The sequence below is a fragment of the Equus quagga genome, chromosome 5 (genome assembly GCF_021613505.1).
Source record: "Equus quagga isolate Etosha38 chromosome 5, UCLA_HA_Equagga_1.0, whole genome shotgun sequence".
Classification (NCBI taxonomy): domain Eukaryota; kingdom Metazoa; phylum Chordata; class Mammalia; order Perissodactyla; family Equidae; genus Equus; species Equus quagga.
The window spans coordinates 31,108,718-31,134,401 of NC_060271.1; the positions used below are offsets into that span (position 1 = coordinate 31,108,718).

Here is a 25,684-nt window from a genome sequence, read left to right on the forward strand (position 1 = left end):
GACTGGGCGTTAGGGACACAGTCCCTGCCCTTAAGGAGCCAGTGTTCTAACAAATGTAATGAAAATGGTGTTTGGTTTGACCCACATGGCATGTTTTAAAGATTTGACTTTCTGGTCAATATTCTAAAATTGGAAGCCATTATATTAAAGTCAGGATTTCTAGGAAAATGTGGCACATCTTCCAAATGCTTGGCACATCCAGCAATTGGGCCTGCACTCCCAAGTGTCAAGGCTTGGCTGGAGCTACAAGATGCCGGCCCCCAGTGGCTGGGTCCTGTGTTCCCCTCTCCTCCACAGTCCCCACCACTCCCTATTGCCCCATACCAGCACCCTTCATGCATTTATGCTATCTGCCTGGCGCCTGTAGGCATTTGGATTTCAAAGCTTTGGTCCGGTGGGGAAGAGGCATTGGAATGGAATGTCCGTTTAGGTGATCTGTGTAAAGCTGGTGCCTCGTCCCTAATTTACAGGTGAAGGAACTAAGATTTAGGGAAGTTAAGTCAACTGCTCAAGGTCACAACAGCTAGGCTGGATTAGAACCCAACTCCCTTGCCTCCAGGGCGTATACCCACACCCCTGGTAACAGGTATAAAAACACTTTGAACTGTGTCAGATACTGGTGATTACCGCCTCTGTCCTGACTGACCGTGCTGGACGGGAAAGCCCAGTGCTGATTCTTGGTCCTGTCCAAGGCGGGGACTGCACCAGCGTTCAGAGTTCCTCGTGAGAAACAGCTCAACGTCAGGGGCAAGAACGTTGTGGCACTGGGGACCCGGGGGGGAAGTGGTGACAGGGACGGAAGACCAGACCTCCCCACGCTCACTCGTCCGTGAGACAGAACAAAAGCAAGAGAAGGCTGGCTCGGGGACAGCAGTTCAGCTGGGACACACAATCGCCAGGACTCCCCAAGGCCCGGCAGGGTCAGAGCTCAGCCACAGACAACCGTGAGTAGCTTTTTTGATTGTTTTATTTGGGGTTTCTTCCGCATTCCAGAAAACCAGTGTTCTTACCCTACCTTTCCCTCCAGGGGTGTAGAAGCTGGGTGGGCCTGCCTGGGGCCAGGAGGTTGTATCACAGGGGGATGCCTGAGGTTCTTGAGGACCAGTTACAGGAAGACTCAGGGCTGGTGTGGTCCCCTCCCTTGGATGGGACCAAGAATCAGCACTCAGCTTTCATGTCCAGCCAGGTCAGGACAGAGGTGGTCATCACCAACACACAGATCGCTTGCTGTGCTGGGCACTGCTCCAAGAACCTTTCATGGTTTGATTTACTTAATCCGCACAAGTGTCTACAGTAAGTACTATTATTATTCTCCACTTTACAGACAGGGGCTGAGTGATTTACCTAAAGTCACACGGGCTTTAAAGGAGAGCGCTGGGCTTGAACTCAGGAACCTCGCTCCACAGCCCACTCTTTAACCACTAGGCCATCCTGCCTTACAAGGTGCAGGCTTAATTAAACAGCAGATGGTGGGCCAGGAAAGAATCCCAAAAAACTAGGGCTGGGGGCTGGCCCCGTGGCCGAGTAGTTAAGTTCGCGCGCTCCGCTGCAGGCGACCCAGTGTTTCGTCGGTTCGAGTCCTGGGCGCGGACATGGCGCTGCTCGTCAAGCCATGCTGAGGCAGCGTCCCACATGCCACAACTAGAAGGACCCACAACGAAGACTATACAACTATGTACTGGGGGTCTTTGGGGAGAAAAAGGAAAAATAAAGAAAAAAAAAATCTTTAAAAAAAAAAAAAGACTAGGGCTGGAAGAGGTCTTAGAGATCATCTGGCCTTTGCTTTACAGGTGGGGAAACTGAGGCACCGAGAGACACAGCTTACCTGATTGGGGCAGCTTGGTAGAGTAGTGTAGGCTAGTCCACGCTAGACCCAGGAGGCCAGGGGTCTGCTTCTGTGGAGGTTACACCGGACGGAACAGTTGTTTTTATGAGTGTGCCCTGAGGCCAGCACCCGGGCGTGAGTGCCAGAGCCTCCACCGATAACTCCACGGCCTCAGGCAGGTCGCTCCACTTCTCTCCCACTCAGCTTCCTCTTCTGAGAATTTTGGGCTCAAGACCATCATTCACAGGCTTTGGGAGGGTTGCTGGGATGATGCTGGCTCCGGGACGGGTGCCTGCACTGCGCTCGGTGAATGGCCATGGTGGAGATTCTGATTGTCACCCCAGCCGCCCTCCTATGGGTGAGAGATGAGGATGAACAAGGCTGCAGGCTCCTTTTCCCAGAGTGGGTGGTGTGTGGACACCTTGAGGGCACGAAGGCCAGGGCCGAGGCAGAGGAGGGGCTGGGGAGAATCTGGGGGAGGCCCTGGGAGGCGGCGCCCCAACGACCCTGGCCCCAGCTCTGCAACCACACTGTGGCTCACCTAGAGGTGGCCCCCTAACCTGTCCTGGGCCCCGGCATCAATTTCTCCCAGTGAAGCGGGTCCTTTACCCTTTGGCTGGTTAAGGCCAGGTTAAGGCGGGGAAACTGGTAGCCCGGCTCGGCTGGGCAGAGCCCTCCAGCCCCGATCTCTCCTCTTCCCTCCTCATCTTGTTGCACCTGTTAGTCTTACTGCATGCTCTCAGATGCACATAAAACATTCTTTTATTCATTTTCACGAAAGCAAATCAAAGGGCTCTGAGCCTCCTCCTACTGGGCTGGTTAGAAATGAAATCTCAGTGTTTTGAGCTTCCCTCGCCCCCACCCGCACCTTCCACCTTCACACATTGACTCCTAGGGCACACAGAGAGCACAGAGTGAGGGAGGCCACTGGCTTTCATGCCCCCGGCTCCTCCTATGATGGATGCTCATGGTCCAAAGGAGCTTGATCCCAGAATTCCAGCCCTGTCCGCTTCCCTGGTGTGCCTGGAGGCTGCATTCTTTGCCAAGACTTGAATCCACTGTGCCTTGGGTTCCACCTCAGGGTTGTGCCAACCAGTGACTTCCTCCAGAGGTCCCGCCCACTCCCCAAGGCACTTCCCGGGAGCAGAGCCCAGGTCCCCAACACTGAAGGGACCCATGACCTCTGGTCCCTTCCCTGTGTGGGGCCATGACGCCCCTCTCCTTGGCTTTGGATCACAGATGCAAGCTCTTCTCTCCCCACCCACCTGGGACACCAGCTTAACTTTCTCACTGAGCTCAGGTTTTCACAAAGGACTAAAGGAAGTCACAAAGGAAGAAGGGCTGTCTTCGAATAGCTTCTGCTTTCTACCCCAACCTCTGCAAAAAGTCCCTGAGCCCCAAGACGCGAAGGGAGACAGGCAGCCCTTATCTTACAGAAAAGGAAAACTAAGGCTCTGAGGCAACGGTGACTCGCCCAAGGTCACGTGGCTGAGGACTAGTGGAGCCAGTGTGGAGTCCTGCTCTGTGGGCTCCAAAGCCTGTGCCATCAATCGCTGGAGCCTGGGGAAGACCCAGTCTTCCTCTCCAAATTGTCAGGTGACCTTGGGTGAATCTCAGTACTTCAACTCTAAAAATGAAGCTATAATAGCATTACCAACCTGCCTCAAAGGGATGCTTGTTTATTTTCTTAAGATAACACTTATTTTGCATTTGCTACACACTAGAGCTCTGTGAGCACTGTGACCTTACCTCCTTCAATCCTCACAACAGCCCGCGGGAAAGATGCTATCACCACCCACATTTGAGAGGTGAGAAACCGAAGCTCGCACAACCTTGAGACCTTACCCAAGGTCACGTAGCTGGTGGTAAATGGCAAAGCCAAAGCTCAAACCCAGGTCCATCTGAATCCAGAACCATGCTCTACTGCGGTGAGAGTCAAATAGGAGAATGGGTGTGGAAAGTTCTCTGAAGCGCTGAGGTGCAATACAGGCTCAAGGAATGGTCAGTCCTCTTCCAGCAGAGCTCAGAAAAGGATAAAACCACTTCCTCTTTCCTCCATCTCCTGGGGAGAGAAAGGGTCCATAGAGCATGGGTGTGTCCTGCTCCCACCCCCATGCAGCGAAGACCCCCAGTGCCAAGGAAAGAAAATGGCAGACAAGATCAATGGGGTGGATCAGATGGGGAGGATCAGATGGGGAGGAGCCCCCCAGTGTCATTAGAGCCAGGCATGGATGTGAAGGCTCCTGGGATCCCATCCAAATGAGGAGGATGTTGGTGAGACCCTGGGGCAGAAGTGACTATGGGGTTGGGCCGAGCGTCCTGTGGGCTTTGCTGCTTCTCATTTCCTCCCTCACCTGCTGCCATCCCTAGAGGGGAGGCCCCTGATCTTCTGCTCACACAGTGAGTCAGAGGCAGCCCCTCCCACCAAAGCCCCTCTGCTTTCCTCTCCCTGGGGATTGGGGCCGCCCCAGAGTTCCTCTTTGAGGACACCTGTGTTCAGTGTGTTGCCTCTGTCAGAATTCAATGAGTCCATCCTCTGTATGTCTCTGTGAATCTGTTTGGGTCCTGGACGATCTTATGAAGCTGAAAGCAGGGGATGGGAGCCTGCTGAAAACCAGGGCAGGAGCGAGGTGCTTCGTGGTCCTTCTCTAGTCCTAACACGAGGCCCATCTTAACAATACCTGCTTGACACATGAGGCTACCAAGGCTCAGACACAGCAGATAAATGGCAGAGACAAGAGTCAAGCCCCGGTCTGTCTTCCCATTGCTTTGCATCAGCTTTTCCCAACAGAGAGGGAGATGTTCCAGAAGATCCACATCATGAGAGGATCATGGCACCTATTTCCATTTTTTAAAAATTAGTGAATAATTATTTTACAATTTAAAAGATCTTTTTCTTGGTGTGGGAGCTTCTTCGATAAATGGAAGACTCAAAAACAGCAGGTAGTGGTGATCAAAACACGATGATCTCCTGACTCCCAACCAGGCTGTTTATCATTTGGCCACTGGAGTGGCTTTGGCTGATGTAATGGTTTTACACTAGTCTTATTCTTTTCTTTTCTTTCTTTTTTTTTTTTGAGGAAGATTAGCCCTGAGCTAACATCCATGCCCATCTTCTTCTACTTTATATGTGGGATGCCTACCACAGCATGGCTTGCCAAGTGGTGCCATGTCCAAATCGGTGAACCCCAGGCCGCCGAATCGGAACGTGCGCACTTAACCGCTGCGCCACCCGGCTGGCCCCAGTCTTATTCTTATACTGTTTAATTTATACCCTCAATGAACCAATGGTTAAAGATAGGAAGCAAAAGGAACTCTGAAGTAAAAAAATACAAGGAAGTAAGGAAAAGGAAGATGATGACTCCTCTGCAAATTTGCCTCAAGATTTATAAATTGCATTTATCTGATCAAATTCCTTACATAGCTTATCAGGGAAATTCCTGTACTTTACAGAATTTCAAAGACTGCTAAAAGGAGAAAATAATATGTACCCTTTCTTTTCCTGTGTTGGGCAGAAAGGCGATCTAGACCTGCCAAATAGATGCAGAGAGGTGCTTGCAAATAGTGACCTGAGATCTATTTTATCTTGCCCTATAACAAACATAAAATTCTTTTTAAAAGATGCCAATTGACTTTTTAATCATCAAATGAAAGAATTCAGGCCCTGAGGTCATGAAACTGATTTCTGTCCTCTTGTTACACTTCAGTCCATTTTAACGTCCATTTGGTCCTCCAATAAAAGCCACTTTAAAATTTGTTCAGTAACACACGTTTTCTTCCGTCATGATTTTAAAGGAAATCAAGTACATACGCCAAAGTGGGGAGAGGTCGAAATTTCTCACGTATCACGCATGTAATTTAAAGGGTTTAAAATAAATGTTAGGGAAAAGTCTTGAAAGGACGTGCTTATTGAAAATAGTACATTTGACTTAAATCATTTCCTTTTTCATGGACCGTAGAAAATTATGAAATGGCTCAAATGATTCCCATTGGGATTTGGAACACTGTGTATTACTGTGAACAGTTCCTGAGCGAGAAGAGATCAGAGACATTCCATGCAACCTCCTCATTCTATTTTATTTTACTCTCCAATAAACATAAAGCTCACGTTACGGAGGGTTTATTAAGTGCCAGCCAGGCCCAGGGCTATGCATTTCTACATGCCACTCGACCTATTTACTCTTCACAACAGCCCTGAGTGAAGACACTTTCATTATTCCCATTTTACAGATGAGGACACTGAGGTTCAGAGAGGTTAGGTAATTTTCCCCAAAGACTACAGATTCAATAAGGGGCAGAACTCACCACTGTGACTCGGGGCTGCCTCTTAAACCTCCGTCTACATATTTCCTTCTTAGTCTCTACAGGTCTTTACCTCTTAACCACCTGTCTTCACAGAGGCAGGAGACAGAAATCCAGGTCGCCTTGCAAGTTAGTGCGATGAAAGACTCAGTACTGCTGGGTCTGATCCCAAAGCCCGGGCCGGAAACCGTAACATGCTTTCCTCTCCATGGCCCCAGAGACCAAAAGCCAAACAGATCCGCAAACGCACATTCATTCATTCTGTTATAGGCATGGGTAGATGCAGCGTGCATGAGGATCAGCTCCCCTCATGTCTGCCCCAGCTCTGGCCTCTCCTCGTCTCTCCATGGCCTGAGTGCACACACCGGGTTTAATTTACCGTTGGTCTCTGTCCCACTGTCCCTCTGACCCTCCAGCCACTTTGTCATCACTCACAGATCTTAGTGGTCTGAAGCCCCACGAGTCAGCCTCTTTGCTGATGCCGGCTTCCTCAATTATAAAATGGGAGTGACGCCAGTCCCCTCAATGGCTTGTGGTGTAGACCATAAGGGATAATGTGTAAAGTACATAAAACGGTACCTGGTATATAGTATACAGTAAGTGCTCATTCATTGTTTCGTGCTATTATTGTCATGATCAATGTGTGTTTCAAGTGCTGAGCCTCCAGGGTTCTCCCCATCATTACCCCATTGCTCCCGCCTCTGCTGGGCGAACCAACCTGAACTGCAACCCTGCTCCCTCTGCTGCAACCCGAGAAACAACCAGAATCAAAGTTAGGACAAGGACCCTACCCCTTGGGTTCGGCCCAGAGGGAAGAAGCAGAGGGGTTCCCGGAGGGAAACCTCAGGTAATTCGGAATTCCCACCATGAGGTTAACCTTTCCTACTCTCTGCTGGAGAGAGGAGCCACCATCAAAAGTCGTCATTCTCATTCAAAGCCCTCACTGCCCCCTGGTCATAATGCTTTGCTTTGTACGAAGGGTTCTTTCCCTGCAGAGAGCACTTCATGGGCACAAGGAGTGACCAACCGCTTTCAGGTGTCGTTTTAATAATTTTAACGATGCTCCGCCAATCTGCTCACTCCCCACCGACACACACACTTCCCAGTGGCTGATGACCAAGCTCCCACCAGCAGCAAGCCACGCCCAGGGTGAGGGAGAGCTGCACACGGTTACCAGTCATTTATGCTTTCACATAACCGAGTGTCCAAAATTTTCTGTAGCAAGTTTTCTTTGAAAGACTGGTCTAGGCCTTTTAGTTCCTGTTATTAAAGTGAAGATACAGGCCAGAGAAGCAGAGTGACATGCCTAGAATCACAGGGGAGCTCCCTGCAGGGGCAGAACTAAGACACGTGTCTTCAGAGAGCATGTCAAGGTGCCCATCTGGAGACCCTGAACCCTGGGATCTGGTGCAGCAGGAAACAGAGAAACTTACGATACTAACAGTATTTCAAGAGGCCCCAGAAAGGATAGAGGGCCTGGGAGGAAACCACAGGAGCTGGCTGAGCCACCAGGAGCAGGAAGGACGATGATGGGCCTGGGCCTGGGTTCAAATTAGACTTTGCCTTTTTGTATGACCTCCGGCAAGTCACTTCATCTCTATCTGGTCCTGTCTCCTTATCTGTAAAACAGGGACGATGATAATAGTACTGCCCTCCCTGGCTTCTCGTGAGGATTAACTGAGTTTACACGCAGAGCCCAGCGCTTGCACACAGCAAACCACTGTTCTTAAGGTGCAGCGGCCCCATAATCCCGCTGTCACCTGCACATTGACGGTGCGCCAGGTTAGGCTCTGAAAAACTGCTCCTAAGTCCTCTTACCACAGCTCCTTTGGGAGGCATTTCTGAAATGTTAAGCAGGCATGCCCTTCTTGCTGATGTCTATTCCCTCAAGCCATCTTTTCCCCCATAAATGGATCACTTGTGTCCCCTTTGAAAATCTTGGGAGAAAGTAACCTTCCTTGAGGATTTTCACGAGTGTCAGAGAGAACTCCTTCAGTCAATTCGTTCCTCCAGTACGTACTGAGCAGCTGCCGTGTGCCAGGCAGGGTTCTGGATGCTTGAGACAGAGCAGGGAACAAAACAATGAGCCCTTGCTCTCTGGGAGCTGACACTCCAGTGTCCTGGCAGCTAATGATGGTGCTGGAGGCCCTGGTAAGAGAAAATGGTCCAGGGAGGAGAGGAGGAAAGGGAGAAGCCAGGGAAGAGATTGTGGCCCACAGCGTGAGAAAGAACCCCTGCCCCTGCATCTAGGCAGCCTGCCTTCTAAGGCCAGAGTCTGGCAGCAGGTATAGCACAGCAGCTTGGGCTTGAGTTCTGACTCTGCCACCTACAAGCCATGTGACCTTGGGCAAATCCATCCAGCTGAGCCTCATCTATAAGATAATGAAAATCAGACAAGCTTCTGCAAGGGCAGTTTGGAGGGTAAAGGAGACAATGCAGATAAAAAGCCCCTTGGAGTACCTGCCGCAAAGGAAGCACAAGGAGAAGGTGACAAATTTATTTTCTTCATATTCTTTAACCGCAATAACATGTCACAACAGGTTAAGTGTCAAAGCAGCTATGAGAATCAAGCTGCCAGAAAATAAACAGATTTACCACAAAAATTATTTTCATTAAAAATATGTTATTTCAGGGGGCCAGCCCAGTGGCATAGCAGTTAAGTTCACGCGCTCCACTTCGGCCACCCGGGGTTCACCGGCCCGGATCCTGGGCGCAGACCTAGCACCACTTATCAAGCCATGCTGTGGCAGTATCCTACATACAAAATAGAGGAAGATTGGCATAGATGTTAGTTCAGGGTGAATCTTCCTCAGCAAAAAGAGGAGGATTGGCAGTGGCTGTTAGCTCAGGGCTAATCTTCCTAAAAAAAAAAAAAAAAAAGTTATTTCTGAGTTGGCCCCATGGCCAAGTGGTTAAAGTTCCCTGCACTCCACTTCAGTGGCCTGGGTTCGCAGGTTTGGATCCTAGATATGGACCTGCTCCACTCATCAGCCATGCAGTGGGTGCATCCCATATGCAAAGTAGAGGACAATTGGCGCAGATGTTGGCTGAGGGCTAATCTTCCTCAAAAAAAAAAACAAAAAGAGGAGGCTTGGCAACAGATGTTACCTCAGGGCGAATCTTCCTCACCGAAAAAATATAAATATATGTTATTTCTATTAACATGTGATAGGCTTATTAAATATATTTTTAAGTTGTCAGTTTTACTTTCTAATAGAGGAGACATTGAGAGACGTAACCTACATCAATAAAAGCTCTTTAGGGCCTGGGTAACTTTTAAGGTGGTGAAGAGGTGTTGAGACCACAAGGTTTGAGAACTGCCACCACAGGCTTTCTCACACCAGCTCTTTTGCAACCTGACAACACCCCCACCCCGGCCCTGTGTGGTTAATTGCATAACTTCCAAGGTGGAGGGATCCTTCAGGATCTCATCAAAAACCCCCTCCTGGTGCAGACAGACATGCTGACAAGAGGACTGTTTTGGCCAATGTTACCCAGTCATCACTTCCACCCCAAACTGAGTCAGAATCCAGACTCCTGTCTCCTTGGTCCAGGAGGTGCTGACTTCTCTACCCAGCCTGGTTAATAATCCATCAGGCTCTCTGGCACGTTCTCAGCTTCCTGTTCCCTCAACTCCAAAAATCCTAATGGAAACAGGATCTTCTCCTTCTGCTGTCCCAACACCGCTCCATGCCTGCCTGCTGCCTCTCATCTGCCTCCTTGACCCCACACCAGCCCAAGGGCATGACAGAGATGACATCACTCTCATTCATTGCCAACTAGCAAAGAACTTGGGAAAGTGAGGAGAAAGCTAGAATATGTATACATATTGGTTATGAGATAGATAACAAATAGCCAGCTAGCTAGCTCATCTGCCATCGCTGGAGCGTTTACTGGGTGCCAGGCGCTGTATTACACAACACTATCTCAGTTAATCCTCATGCCTCGTCACCACCACTGATGAAATAAGTACTACCTGTGATTCCCACTTTCCAGATGAGGGATGTGAGGAAAAGGAGTGAGTGGCTTTATCCAAGAGCATAAAGCTAAACCTTGTCTGAGCCAGGCCCGGAATTCAGAGCCGTCTGACTCCAAAGCCCAACGGCCTGACTGGCAAGTCCTTGGGAGTAAGGAGGTCAGGACTCCACCAGGCTGGTGAGGACAGATCTAAAATCCAGCCAGCTACTGGTAGCAATGGAGGCATTAGTGAGCAAAATTGGTCAGAAGAGGGAAAAACCAAAAAGAGAGAGAAAAGAGATGTGATTTGCCCCCGGGACTAAAGAGAAAAGATTACCTCTGTCTATTGGCAGGGCCCCTCATCCTGGGCAAGGGCATGCATTAGATCCTGTCCCTTTACCAACCTGAGCCTGTCATAACACAAGGGCTCAAGTTCTGCCACTTGCTGTGGAATTTGGGTCAAATGACTTGCCCTCTCTGAATTTGTTTGCTCAAGAAATGTTGCCTGCCTCAGATGATATGAATGTGGGCATTATTAGTCCATTCTCTAAAAGGGAAGTTGCTGGAGGTGAGGTAGTTGAAAAGAGGAAGAAGATATTTGAAAAAACTCAACAAAAGTGTCCTGTGGGCAGATTTCAGATTAGTCAGTTCATTTACCCAGTATTTGCTGGAGGATGTAAAGAATGTACAAGCAATAGGATGAGACCCCGAGTCTTGAGAGCAATGAACCAGAGCACAGGCTCCCAGTGCCCCCAGCGAGTTTCTTAAGATCTCTGGGCTCCAATTTCCTCATCTATAAAATACAGAAAATAATAATAATACGAGCCTGCAGGGTTGTTTACAGGTTTAAGTGAGATAACGTGTAGAGCGTGGTAGTGCAATGCCAAGCGCTCACCACCATTATCCTCCAACCTTCTTTTCAGATGGCAGTACTGGGGCGAGAGAGAGTGAGTGACCTTTCCGTAGAACTAACTAGGGGCAGAGCTGGGCTCAAACCCTGAGTATCTGGTTCCTACCTGGGGACCCTTTTCTTTCTACCACAACACACACACGCTTCTTAGTTCAATCAGGCAAGCAAGCTGCTCCTCAGTTGTTTTAAATAATTATTTAATGTGCGTGTCAGGAATACAGCTATTAGTTTCCCCAGTCACAGATGAAGAAACTAAAGCTCAGAGAGTTTGAGGAACTTGCCCCAGGGTCACACAGCCCACCAATGGCAGGGCTGGGATTTGAACCCAGCAATATTTCATTCCAGAGTCTTGGTAGTTAACCTTCACTCCAGTGGAAAGAGGCCTCAGGCATCATTTAGCTCAGTTCCTCCCAGGAGGGAGGCTGGAGATGATACAGACAGATGAGAAAGGAAGGTCCAGGGAGAATGAGTGTCCAGAAAGCAGGTGATGACCCCACAGACCCCTGGATGGGGATGATGAATGGCGAATGGACAGCTGACTGGGCATGGAATCCTGCAGCCCCACAGGGAAGACTCACGGGGCCTGGGTTTCCTTGACAACCAGTAGAACATTTGAGAAAGAAATTCTAGAGGAGATCTTGATGATGATCCTTTGCCCCATTTCTGTAAATTATGAATTCTTTCCTAATAGGACTGGAAGTAGCCTATATTATGAATTAGGGCAGTTGAAATAAAAGCAAAGCATTGGAAACCACCAACAGGAGCAATGAATGAATCAGGAACTAACCCCTAGTGACCTGGGCCTGCAGGCCTGCATTGCATTTAGCTCTGAGCTTCCTGGTAGCTGAGGGCAAAGGAAACACAGAAGCCTGTCTGAAAAAGCTGCTTTTCTCCTGATAAACATTTGTTTATTCATTTGTTCATTCATTCGATAAGTCAATTTTTGAACGTCTAAGTGCCTACTTTGTGCCAGGCCCTGTGCTGCAGTGCTGGAAATCCCAGGAGAAGTGTATTAAAGAAATTGAAGTGGGAAACAACCCTTTCGGCAGCCCTTTGCATCTCCCCCTAGGAGGTTTTTACATTTGCCTTGCATCAATAAACTTATCCTGCGGACTCTATTGCTGGAGAGACTTTAAGTTCTCTCCCCTGCAGGTTGTCCCGCCTCCCCTGCCAAATCCATTTTGGGAATGACTACCCTGGTGCTCTGTTTGCAAGGTCAGTTGCCAACCTTCCGGTTCACTTTCTGCTTTAGACCTGCTGCTCGTGGTTCCCGCTTCTTTCCGGAAGTCTGGTTCCCTGGGTCAGGAGCACTGTGGTGAGCGGCTCCTGGTGAGGCTCAGGGTGAATGAGGCCTGGGCCCCAGGGGCAAGGTCTGCCATGGCTTGTGAACAGGAAGTGGTGGCTCGAGGCCATCTAACTGCTCACGTATCTGGGCTGAGTTCCATCTCCGTATGGGCTGCTTCGCTTAGCTCGGGCTTCCCGTGAAAAGATCTCCAAGAATCTACCATGGGCTTTTTTTTGGTGTGACGGGGAGTAGAATGCAAAGATGTCTCCACTTCCTGACCCAGATTCTACTCTCAAGATTAGACGCTCACAGTCAAGGAAGCAAGATGAAGAATGGACACAAATAACAGAAGGTAGATGGTGATCCATGCAGTAGACCTCAATGTCTCAATGAGTTTCTGTGCCTGGAGGGGTAAGGGGAAACCGGAGAACACTTCCTGGAGGAGGTGGCTTTTGATATAGGGCCTGAAAAAATAGATAAGATTTGGGCAAAGAAACATAGCTGACAGCCCAAAACTCCAGGGAACCTCCTTGCAACTGCAGCCACATGCTGCCAAGCACAGAGGGGGACCAGGAGAAGAAACATGGAGGGAAGGCCCCATGATACCCTTCCCGTGGCTGGACATGGGGCCCAGAGCCCAGCCTTCTGAGAAGCAGGTCAAGGGGGTCAGCTGTGTCTATTATTGATGGATCATTCATGCAGGTCAAACAGGTTCTTAAAAATGTGATGGTTTGGCCTTCACGGTGATAAAGTGTCAGCTGGGGAGGAGTGAGATCTTTCTATCTGCCTCAGCTCTCAGATGAAGGTCAGACAGGACTCAAGCACAGAGGCCTGCAAGAATCCTATAATTGATATGGAACCTGACGTGAGTCTGCTCGCCCGTTGCACAGCCAGCCAATCTCTGACATGGAGTGTGGTGGAAGAAAGCAGGAATTTTATTATTGCACAGTGCTGAGCAAGGAGAAAGGGCAGCTAACGCTGAAATCCCAAACTCCCCAAAAAGCTACAAGCATGGGTTTTTATTTGGAGTTTTAGGTAGGGGAGGGGGCACGAGGCCTTGCTGGCCAGTGTTTTCCTGGTTTAGGCTTGAGAGGCTGCTTGCAGAAAGGGGAGGTAAGGGATTCTACAGGAAGCCACCCTTGGTGGATAATGGATTCCAGTGCCAGGAAACTCTGGGAAGCTTGAGTTTCTTGATGTTCTCTGGACATCAGTGTCCCTGTAACAGACCTCAAGGACCTGTAATGAGTCAAAACTGTAGTGTGAGCCCAGCTGAGCCCCCTGGGCTTTAGCCATTTGTAACTCCTATTTGGTTGTAAAGCTCGGGGAGTCAGTTAAAGAAACAGATATTTACATGTGAGTGCTTTTGGTTTTAACCTCATATATGCTGGGTTGAATGTAGGACAACTGATATCAGGGCTGGTATCATAAGCTAACTCTATCAAGTATTTCCTGCCTTCCATTAGACACATACTATAAGCCAGGCATAGCACCACGAACTTAGTAAACTTCTATCACTTAATCTGCACAACAATGTGATAAGGGTAGTATTTCTCCCAGTTTACAGATGAATGAAACACAGACTCAGAGAGGTGAAGTAACTTGCCCAAGGTCGCACAGCTCATAAGGTGCAAAGCTGGATTTGAATCCAGGGAGGTCTGGTTGCACAGCCTGTGACACTGAGATCCAACACAGTGAGTTTCCCAGAGGAAATCTAGGAAATCACCCAGTCAATACACCTGCTTTCAAGATGAAAAAAGAAAGACCCAGGAAGCAGAAGGGACCTGCCCAAAGTCACTCAATAGCAGAACAGGGACGGGAAGCCCAGCGTCCCCACGCCTAGTCAGAGATCAAAATGGTGGCTCTTGGCCTCCAATCTCAGCTTCTCACTGCAGGTGTGGTGGCCACAACTAAAGGGTCATGCTCCTTTCCACCCGACATGTGGCCCCAGTGCCTTCGGGCTTGAAACACAGCAGGAAAGGCAGGGCCACCTGTGACCGTGGCATCCTTTCACTTCGCACTTTCACTTCGGGTCAGAAAAACCCCCAGGCCCACCTTTTCCTGAGCCGCTCTCAGCCCTTGTGGTTCCCTTCCCAGACGCTCAGTGAGAGTCAGGGCTCCAGGCTGCAGGCCCGGGCACCCACTGCAGCCTGGACGTGCCCTCTGGGGAAGGTCAGGTAGTTCCGGGCTCCGGCATTTTTCTCAGGTGGGGAAAACACTTGGTTGGTTGGTTCTCTGTTGATCTTACAGTTTTATGGTGACAGGTGACAAAATGTTTTTGCAAGCCTCAGTGGTTCTTAATGTTTGGAACTCCACTGACACACTGATAAAAATATGAACTGTTTCCGCTTAACAATGCACAGACAAAAAGTCCTACAAACCCTTTGAAAGGACTGATAGCCCGTCACAACCTATCTGTGGATCTGGTTAGAAAGCCATGGTGGCGATCATCAGCTAATTTGGTTTTCCCAAGGAGAATGGGACAGGGATTGTCATTTCACTGTCATTTCGCAAATGAGAAAAGAGGCTCAGAAAGTTGAAGGGACTTGCCCAAAGTCACATGACAAGCCACGGCAGAGGTGGAAATAGACACCCGTGCTGGACAGCAAACACTGAGTCTGTCTGTGCTGGGCATTCAGACGAGTCCTTGCATGAAGCCAGATCCTCTGACTATCTGCCCAGAGGGAAGGCAGACAGGGAGATGAGTGTCCTGTTGCTCTGTGCATCCTTCTGTTGGATGTTGTCTTCTTAGGACCTCCATCCAAATGCCTGCATTTCCTGCTCTCACTTAATTTGGGCCATAACCACAGATTGGTGGCCACGCCAGGCTCGGGTGGGACACAGATGTCGGCCACCACGACCCCTGGCATCCTCTTCTAGGCTGGACTCTGCATGGGGTGAGCCATTCTCTGATGGGAGGGGCTGGTTTTCTAAGGGAAATATGGGAAGAGAGTGTAGGGGTGAGGGGGTGGGCAGCAGGGGTGCAAAGAGGAAGCTTCCAGAAGTGGCAGGGCAGGAACGTGCAAGCTGAGAAAGGCTTGCACTGTCTGTCACCCACTCATGACCAGGCCTGAGAACTCGGCTGGCACCATTTCCTGTCTCACTCAGGTGTGACCTCGGCAACAATCAGCAAAGGGCACCTGTCTTGAAAACACTGCTTTTCAGCTTTTCTCTAGGGAGGGTCATCTCAATGCTTACAGCACGAGAGTTCTGTCTTGTGATTTGGGGGGTGTGAAATCTCATTCCAGCTCAGCTGCTGCTTTGTTGGGTGACCATAGAAAATCCCATCCCCACCCTTGGACTGTTTTCTCGATGGTAAAATGATGGAGTTGGGTTAGATGAGAGGTTTTCCATCTGTTCCTCGGAGCCTGAGGGTTCCCCAGAGGAACCTGGGCTGCCTTGAAGGGAGGACATAGGTGACATGAACTCAGATTTTACCCGATTTATGAATAGGAGTTAGGGGCCGGCCTCGTGGCTGAGTGGCTAAGTTCGTGCGCTACGCTTCGGTGGCCTGGGGTTTCACTGGTTCAATCCTGGGCGCGGACATGGCTTGCAAGGCCACACTGAGGCGGCATTCCACATGCCACAGCTAGAAGGAACCACAACTAAAAAATATACAACTATGGGGCCAGCCCTGTGGCCAAGTGGTTAAGTTTGCACGTTCTGCTGCTGCGGCGGCCCAGGGTTTCACTGGTTCGGATCCTGGGCGTGGACATGGAACCGCTCATCAGGCCACGCTGAGGTGGTGTCCCACATGCCACAGCTAGAGGGACCCACAGCTAGAATGTACAACTATGTACTAGGGGGATTTGGGGAGAAAAAGCGGAAAGAAAAAAATATATATATATACAACTATGTACTGGGGGAACTTGGGGAGAAAAAAGCAGAAAAAAAAAGAAAGAAAGAAAAAAGAAGATTGGCAACAGTTGCTACCTCAGGTGCCAATCTTTAAAAAAAACATAATAAACAATGAATGGGGTTCCATCGATTGTAAAAAGTGTTCCTCTCTCTTAAAAATTTAAAGACACTGGATTATAATAAGGGCTACCATTTGTTGAGCTCTTATGAAGCTCCAGTCATATTATTCTTAACAACTTCACAGAGTAGGTGAATAATCCCCATTGGAAGATGCTCCTAATAATAATAACAACAACAACAATGATAAGCACTTTTCCACGTAATATGTTAATTTACTTAAATCCTCACAAAAACCCATTTGACAGACGAGAAATGGGAAAACCGAGGCATTAGATGTCTTTTTTTTAAAACAGAATCTTTTTTTAAAAAAAGATTTTATTTTTTTCCTTTTTTCTCCCCAAAGCCCCCAGTACATAGTTGTATATTCTTAGTTGCAGGTCCTTCTAGTTGTGGCATGTGGGACACTGCCTCAGCATGGCCTGATGAGCGGTGTCATGTCCGCACCCAGGATTTGAACAGGCAAAGCCCTGAGCCGCTGATGTGGACCTCGAGAGCTTAACCACTTGGTCACAGGGCCGGCCCCTAGGTGTCTTGAACAAGGCCACCCGGCTGGGATTTGAACCTTCACAACGTTCCCCCTCCCCCCACACTCTTACTTGGGGTCCACTCCATTGCTACAGCCCCCTTCCATCCAAATGGGTTCCATTCATTCAGTGGTTTCTGAGCACCTACGATGCAGCAGGCGTTGTGTAAGGCACTGAAGGCCCAGAAATAACGAGAGCTCAGTCTCTGACTCGACAGGCTATGAGGCCTCTGCCAAGTGGTTGAATGCCTCTGAGCCTCCATTATCTATGAAATAATAACCATAATTCTTCTATAATAGAGTTGTGTGAATTACATTAGATTGCGGCTGTGAAAAATATTTTGTAGAATTCAAATTCCATACAAATGCTGGTTAGTGCGGTTTTTAATCTGGTTGGAGAAAAGACTAAGGCAAAACTGGTTACAACATTTGCAGAGCAAGGCTGGGAGCTTCGTGTGTGACCAGGGGGTCAGTGAGGGCTTCACTGGGGGAAAGATGAATCCAGAAGGAAAGCGAAGAAGGAAGGTGAGCCAGAGAGAGAAACCCTGGGGCAAAGGTGTGGGAAAAGTTACAAAAAACAACTATCTGGGGAATGGTTAGGCATCTAGCTGAACCGGACTGGGGCTGCCTGCAGGGGCTGCTGAGGACCGTGTCCTGACCCTGCTGTCAACAGGCAGTACAGCACGGCAGGGTGGGGTAGCGCTGTCCCGTAAAAGAGTAACATGAGCTACACGCCATTTAAAATTTTCTACTAACCACATTAAAAAATAAACAAAAAGAAACAGGCAAAACAAATGTTTATTTAGCCCAAAGTATCCAAAATATTACCATTTCAACTTGTAATCAATATAAACAATTATTAATGAGACATTTTACATTCCTTTTTCCATTCTGTCTTTGAAATGAGGTGTGTATTTTACCCTTAAGGCGCATCTCCATTTAGCCACATTCACAGCGCAGGTGTAGACAGAACTGGGGTTGAACCCCAGTTCCCACACTTAAATAACTAGGTCATCTTGGGCAAGTTCCAAATTAAGAACAGCTACCTCCAGTGTCAAGCTCTCTTCTAAATGTATTTTACATATTAAGCACTTAATCCTCATAACAGGAATTATCTAAAAAGGGGGGTCGCTGTGAGGTGACATTTGAAAAATGCAGTGAAGGCTTCTTCTCCAGCCACACCAAGATGCCCCTGCTGGGGAAGCCACAGACCTCTCTTTCCCCAACTCGCACTCCCTGAGAATCTCTAGCAGGACCAGAAGTAGGGTGAGGAGAATGAGGCACTCACTGTGGGCGCAAAATTTAAACGGGTGCCAAGAAATTATAGTAAATTCTCTTTTGAATGTAAATAAAATATTTAAATTTTATAAAATATTTTAATGTTGTGAATTTTAATAAAAGCTGCTTTTCAATTTTTCAATAGTAACTACTTTAGTGTTTTAATGTTAAATGTTTAAAAAAAAATAATAGACACTAAGGAACACATGGAAATGTCTAAATGGAGACATACATTTTCCTTTTGCCGTTGGCAAGGCCCTGCTTTTTAGTCTGGTCCACGGGAAAATCCTGTCCTGCCTCCTGCTTCTCAAGATGCCCCTGCCTGCAAGTTCTCTTCTCTTTAGCTGCTTCTTTATTTTTAATTTAATTTTATTTATTTATTCATTTATTTATTTTCATTTCTATTTTTTTGAGGAAGGTTAGCCCTGAGCTAACATCTGCTGCCAATCCTCTTCTTTTTGCTTAGGAAGACTGGCCCTGAGCTAACATCCATGCCTATCTTCCTCTACTTTATATGTGGGACGCCTACCACAGCATGGTTTGCCAAGCAGTGCCATGTCCACACCCGGGATCCGAACCCGTGAACCCTCGGCCGCCGAAGCAGAATGCGTGCGCACTTAACCGCTCTGCCACAGGGCGGGCCCCTAGCTGCTTCTTAAATCCTCTGAATTCTCTTAAGGGATTAGGTTTTGGGCTCAACATTGTGTTTTTAAGATTTATTCTTGTTGACACATGTACTTGTAGTTTATTTTTACTGCTTCGTTATTTCTTTGTATGGATGTACTATAATTTATTTATCCATTTTCCAGTTGATGGATTTTTTTTTTTTTTGCCGTTTCAAAAATGCTGAAATGAACATCCTTGCACCTGTCCCCTCATGCGCATGTGTAAGTGTTCCTCAGGAGCACATTCCCAGGAGTGGCATTGGTGTGTCCAAGGGCAGTGGCACATCTTCAGCTCCACTAGATTTTGCCAAACTGCTCTCCAGAGAGTTTGTCACGACGCTGAAAGTTCTCGAGGCTCCAAGCCTTCTCCAACACTCGTGCATTTTTTTGCCAATCTGATGGGAGTGAAACTTGCATTTTTGTGGATGCTGTTGAAGTTAAATATCTTTCCAAAGGATTACTGACCATTTCTCTTTCATGCCTCATATTTTTCTTTTTTTTTCTTCTTGTTCTCCGCAAAGCCCCCCAGTACATAGTTATATATTCTAGTCGTAGGTCCTTCTGGTTCTGCTATGTGGGAACACTGCCTCAGCATGGCTTGATGAGTGGTGCTAGGTCCGCGCCCAGGATCCGAACTGGCGAAACCTCAGGCTGCCCAGGGGAGCGCGTGAACTTAACCACTCGGCCACGGGGCCGGCCCCAGCTAGTCATCTTTTTTAAGTTCTTGACTTCTAAACAAATTTCACTGTGGTTAGAGGATATGGTTTGTATGTTAACAGATTATTTTAAATTTGTGGAATTTGTTTTTCACCCAAGACTTAGCCAATTTTGATAAACGTCCACATTTGCTTGAAAATAATGGATATTCTCCAATTATTGAGTGCTGAGTTCCACAATGACTGTTAGATTAAGCTTGTCAATTGCATGCTCAAATCCTATACATCCTATTTATTAGTATTTTGTCTGCTTAATCTATTGATTTCTGAGAAAAGAATGTTAAAATAACTCACTATTCAATTTCACTTCAATTCCACAAATATTTATTGAGTACCTATTATGTACCCAATACTATTCTAAGCCTTTATATCAGTGAACAAAATAGTCAGTTCCTGGACCTCGTGGAGTTTAAACTCTAGTGGGACAAACAGACAATAAACAATAAAACATAAAATAGGTAAGTTATGTAGGGTAATTATATGGTAGAAGGTGATATGTGATATGGAAAAAATAAAAAATAGAGCAGGGTGAGGGGGACCAGAAGAGCTGGAGAGAGGGGTGCATTACAGTATTAAATAGGGTGGAAGGGGAGATGTCATTGAAAAGATAGAATTTGAGCCAAGACAGGAAGAAGGTGAGAGACTGAGCTGAGCATATTTCTAGGGAAAGAGTGTTCAGGCAGAGAGAACAGCCAGTGCAAAGGCCCCGCAGCAGGAGGGAGAACCCATCGGGAAGCCAGTGTGGCTAATCTAGAGCTGGTTGACCAAGGGGAGCATGGTAGTAGGGAGGTCAGAGAGTTAACGGGACCAGAATACATTTGGCTTCTAGGCCCTTGTAAGTACTTTGGCTTTACCCTGAATGGAAAGGGCATTACCTGTGGTTTGGAACAGAGGAGTGGCATGATCTGACATATTTTAAAAGGGTCACCCTGGCTGTTGTGTTGAAATCAGGCTAAAGCTGGGTGTGATTTAAAGCAGGAAGTCCATTTAGGAAGCTATTGCAGTAAACCAGGTAAGAGATGATGCCTGATTTTTAAAAGCCTAAATTAGATCAATGCCTTCACTCACTTCCTAAATAAAGCTTCAACTCAATTCATCTCTCTCTTGTGTTACTGTCATTCACAATTTAACTTCCACTTTCTTTTTATACCTTCCAGATTAGTCATTATCGTTATTAGTTATTGCTTTATGTAGACATCTGTTTTTATTTATTCATACATTTACTAACATTATTTTTTTTAAAGATTTTAGTTTTCCTTTTTCTTCCCAAGCCCCCCAGTACAGAGTTGCGTATTTTTAGTTGTGGGTCCTTCTAGTTGTGGCATGTGGGATGCCGCCTCAGCATGGCCCGATGAGCGGTGCCGTGTCCGCGCCCAGGATTCGAACCAACGAAACACTGGGCCGCTGAAGGAGAGTACACGAACTTAACCACCCGGCCACAGGGCCGGCCGGCCCCCATTTATTAACCTATTTGTTCACAATTCCTTCTCGCCTTTTCTGTCCTTCCCTTTGTGTAGAATTTCCTTCTTCTGATGGTGTACCCTCTAGATGTCCCTTCAGTGAAGGTCTGTTAGTGGACAATTCTATTTGTTTTTCTTCACTTTGAGCGATAGAATTGCTTTTTTCCCCTCTGTCTCCTGGCTACTATTGTTGCTATTGGGAAATCTGCTTTTAAATTTAACTATGATTCCTTTGCAGATATTGTGTCTTTTCTGTCTGATTTCTTTTAATTTTTTCTCTGTCTTCAGTATTCTGGAGTTTTATTACGATATATGTAGATGTGGAATTAGTTTGTTTTAAAAATTCTGCTTGGAAGTCACTGCAACTTCTGAATCTGAGGAGTCAAGTCCAGGAGAATTATCAATTCTCTACTATCGTCTCTTTGAATATCATTTCCCCAATGCCCACTACCAATTCTCTTTCTTCTGAAACTCCAATTAGATGTATTTTAAACTTTGTCATTCAATCCTTTATGTCTCTTAACCTGTCTTTCATATTTCCCATCTCTTTATCTCCTTGTGCTGCATTTTGAGAAATTTCTTTAGATCTACCTTCTAGATCACTGCTTTTCTTTTTTTAGATTGATTTTTTTTTCTCAGCAGCTACGTTTTTATTTATTTATTTATTTATTGAGGAAGATTAGCCCGGAGCTAACATCTGCCACCAATCCTCCTCTTTTTGCTGAGGAAGACTGGCCCTGAGCTAACATCCATGCCCATTTTCCTCTACTTTCTATGTGGGACGCCTGCCACCGCATGGCTTGTCAAGCGGTGCCATGTCCACACCTGGGATCCGAACCAGCGAACCCTGGGCCATCGAAGCGGAACCTGTGAACTTAACTGTTGCGCCACCAGGCTGGCCCCTAGACCCCTAGGCTTTTCAACTAGCCTATTCTGCTCTTTAATCTACTCTTAAGGGTTTCTTTTTTCAATGGCTATTTTCCATTTCTAGAAATTTTACTTGATTCTTTTTCCAATCTGCCTAGATAGTCTCTCATTATGTACTCACATTTTTGATTCCTTTTTGTTTAATAATATTAGCTATATTTTATAATATACATCAAGTATTATGTGAAGTTCTTGGAAGTCGAATTCTACTGTCTGACATTTCTGCTAACTGTGGTTCATATTTCCTTATGCATTTTGTAATTTTTGCATTGTGAGCTCAAATTCCATTGGCCTTTATCTGTGGAAATCTCGTGCAACCTGGAGAGAAAGTATATCCCTCTAGAGAAATTTTGAGTTTGCTTTCTAATAATGCCCCATACACTATTTGGGTGCCCTGTTTGTTTGTTTGTTTGTTTCTCAATATTTAGGAAATACTTATACTAAAAAAGGATTCATTATCTGACATTCAAATTTAGCTAGACTCCTACATTTTATCTGGCACCCCTACTGGTGTGAAGCCAAAGTTTTATGTCTCATCCCTAAATTGTTGTTAAAACTTTAGCATCTTACTTACCAAAACTGGGAAACAAAACACCAGCACAAAAAACCCCTCTACCTGATCACTCCGGATTCCATTTTTTTTGTGGTTTTGATTTCCTCTTGGTTTTTGACCCTTGGAGATTTCCCTTACTTTCAAAGGGAAGTCTTGGGATTAGTCTTTTCGAAAACAAAAGGCCGAAGAGCTTGCAGGCCACTTCTGCTTCTTCAATTCCCACATACTTCTCCTAAGGCAACCAGTACAGACCGAGAACCCCACTAGAACAGAGAAAGGGCAAAATATAGGGGAACAAAATATAAACTGCTATTTCAACATATGATCCATCCACACAGGTACAGGGTTTGAATGGATGAATCAGTGATTGTGTGAGGTCATTATTTCCCTGATTGAAACAGACTCGTTTCTTCTTTTCATTGCACTGCAGCAGGGTCTTCTTGGCAAGCTCAGCAGAAGCAGAGGGCCCTATCCCATGGAGAGATGCTGGGTGACGGAGGCAGCCAATGGCTCCACGGATGGCTTGGATTTCAACCCCATGAAGGATTACATGATCCTGAGCAGTTCCCAAAAGATAGCTATTGCAGTGCTGTGCACCCCTCTGGGCCTGCTAAGCGCCCTGGAGAACCTGGCTGTGCTCTATCTCATCCTGGCCTCCCGCCGACTCCACAGGAAGCCCTCATACCTGTTCATTGGCAGCTTGGCTGGGGCTGACTTCCTGGCCAGTGTGGTCTTTGCCTGCAACTTTGTAAATTTCCATGTCTTCCATGGCGTGGACTCCAAGGCGGTCTTCCTGCTGAAGATCGGCAGCGTGACCATGACCTTCACAGCCTCTGTAGGCAGCCTGCTGCTGACTGCCATTGACCGCTACCTCTGTCTGCGCTACCCACCTACGTACAAAGCCCTACTTACCCGTGGGAGGGCCCTGGTGACCCTGGGCATCATGTGGGTCCTCTCAGCATTGGTCTCCTACCTGCCCCTCATGGGATGGACTTGCTGTCCCAGTCCCTGCTCTGAGCTTTTCCCCCTGATCCCCAATGACTATCTGCTGGGCTGGCTCCTGTTCATTGCCATCCTCTTCTCTGGCATCATCTACACCTATGGGCATGTCCTCTGGAAGGCCCATCAGCATGTAGCCAGATTAGCTGAACACCAGGACCAAGACAGGCAGGTGCCAAGAATAGCCCGGATGAGGCTGGATGTGAGGTTGGCCAAGACCCTGGGGGTGGTGCTGACTGTGCTCGTCATATGCTGGTTCCCAGCGCTGGCTCTCATGGTCTACAGCCTGACCACAACTCTAAATGACCAGGTCAAGAAGATCTTCGCCTTCTGCTCCGTGCTCTGCCTTGTCAACTCCATGGTCAACCCCATCATCTATGCCCTGCGGAGTGGGGAGATCCGCTCCTCCGCCCACCACCGCCTGGCCCGCTGGAAGAAGCGCCTGAGGGGCCTCGGGCTTGAAGGGAAAGAAGAGGCCCCGAAGTCCTCAGTCACTGAGACAGAGGTTGATGTGAAAATCACCCAGTGGCCAGATTCCAGAGGTCTATCCTGCTCTGACCGCGGATGAGGCCTCTTGCACAGTTTTAAACAAGCCAAGTCACAATCATTTCACTCCCTGGAGAAGAGAGAGGGATCTTGAGCCTCTCATCTTACTTGTCTTGCTTGAACCAGCCCCCGGAGCCTGGACACTTACCCCTTTTCACTGATGACTATGGGCACTGACCCCTGGAGGGTAGCCTAGTCATGCCTATCTGCACACAGTCTGCTGGAGAGCCAGGCTTGGCAAGGAATGGCAAGGAGGGCAGGAGGCAAAAGGCCTGGGACAGGCTCAGTGCATGTCAGGTCAAGACAACCTTCCCAACAAGATGCTTGGTGCCTGCATCTTCCAGAGACCATAGGAGCCAGACGGAGGCTTCAGGCTCAGACTTGAAGGACGAGGAGGAAATCTGAGAAGACTGGATTATTCTCCTAGAATATCTCCAGGGTATCACATGGGATGGACAGCCAGCCCCTGTTCCTGCTTAACTGTTGGGGCCTCCTTGGTTCTGGAGCTATGAAAGGCCTCACCTTCAGGTCACCCTTTCCCACTGAGGACCAAGAGCTGTGACATGATGAGGACCAAGAGTGTTGATTCGTCTCTCTCAGAGGTAACAGACAAGCCTCCAGTTCAGAGCATCTTGTTATTAGGGCAATGGCCCTTCTTGGCACCCTGATAATTGCCACTCACAGCCACTGTGACCTCTTGGGTCCCTGGGGAATCCAGAGGAGGCTGGGATCACTTGAGACACAGAATCTTCAGAGAGTTTTATTGACCTTGTGAAGTCCTATTTGGTGATAGGAAGCAGGCAGCATCCCAGTCTAACTCAACTCCAAGAAAAAGGAAGATATTCACAAAGATTTTCCAAATCCCCAATTGTTCCCACTCACCCCTCAATTCAGCCCCTTTGTCTCCTTCATACCCCTATAACGAAGAATAAACAGCGCAACTGAGAGGAGGGGGAAATTTCCTCACCACGTGCCAGGCACGGGGCTGACATCCCACAGTCCATTATCTCCAGCAAAAATACAGCCCCACGCTTTTGAAGATTCCAGGACACCCATATTTCACTTGTCAGGGAGGCTAGGCTCCTACCAGAGGGACCTAAAACAGTAGGCAAGAGGAAACATTGGTGGCAGGGGGAATCGCAGAGGAGTTCTTCTGCAATTATTTGGGACCACAGACGGAATAAAAGGAAAGATCTTCATTAAACATGTCTTCATTTAATACTTACAAGACAAGGTGTCCACTATTCATTCACTCATCCACCCATCTTACAAATACGCACCAGGCTCTGTGCTGGATCCTGGATGTTCAGCCATAAATGAGACTCGGCCCCTGTCTAATGGGGCTTACGTTCTGCATTCTGGTGGGAAGAGAGCCAATAAATAAATGAAGAAGATAATTACTGGTAGCACAATGAAGGAAACTGTCAGGGTCATGGGATAGGGATTAATTGAGGCGAGTTTAGGTAGACCTACTATGTGTTTTGATCATAAATGCCGGCTGGTTTTACTGAATCTTTATTATGCACCAGGCACTGGGCTAAGTGCTTTTAAATGAGGTATTTCACTTAGTCTTCACAATAATCTGATGAAGAGGGTTTGGTACCATCATTTTACAGATGAGGAAACCTCTAAGTGACAAAACCACTTGCCTGAGGTCACACTGCTAATATGTACCCACAGCTGGGGTTTCCATCCCAGTTTCTGTTTGACCCCAAAGCCTGCCCTCTTTACCACTAAGCTCTTGGTGTAGTTCAGTCAAGTTC

General features: G+C 47.5%; 1 protein-coding gene across 1 annotated transcript; it reads left to right on the top strand.

The window, feature by feature from the left end:
* The first annotated feature begins 879 nt into the window (after nt 1–879).
* CNR2 (cannabinoid receptor 2) lies at nt 880–25,035 on the top strand. The gene is made up of 2 exons (XM_046663524.1): nt 880–944; nt 22,810–25,035. The coding sequence occupies exon 2, from the start codon at nt 22,852–22,854 to the stop codon at nt 23,941–23,943; it is 1,092 nt and encodes a 363-aa protein (XP_046519480.1). The 5' UTR covers nt 880–944; nt 22,810–22,851; the 3' UTR covers nt 23,944–25,035.
* Nucleotides 25,036–25,684: the final 649 nt, after the last annotated feature.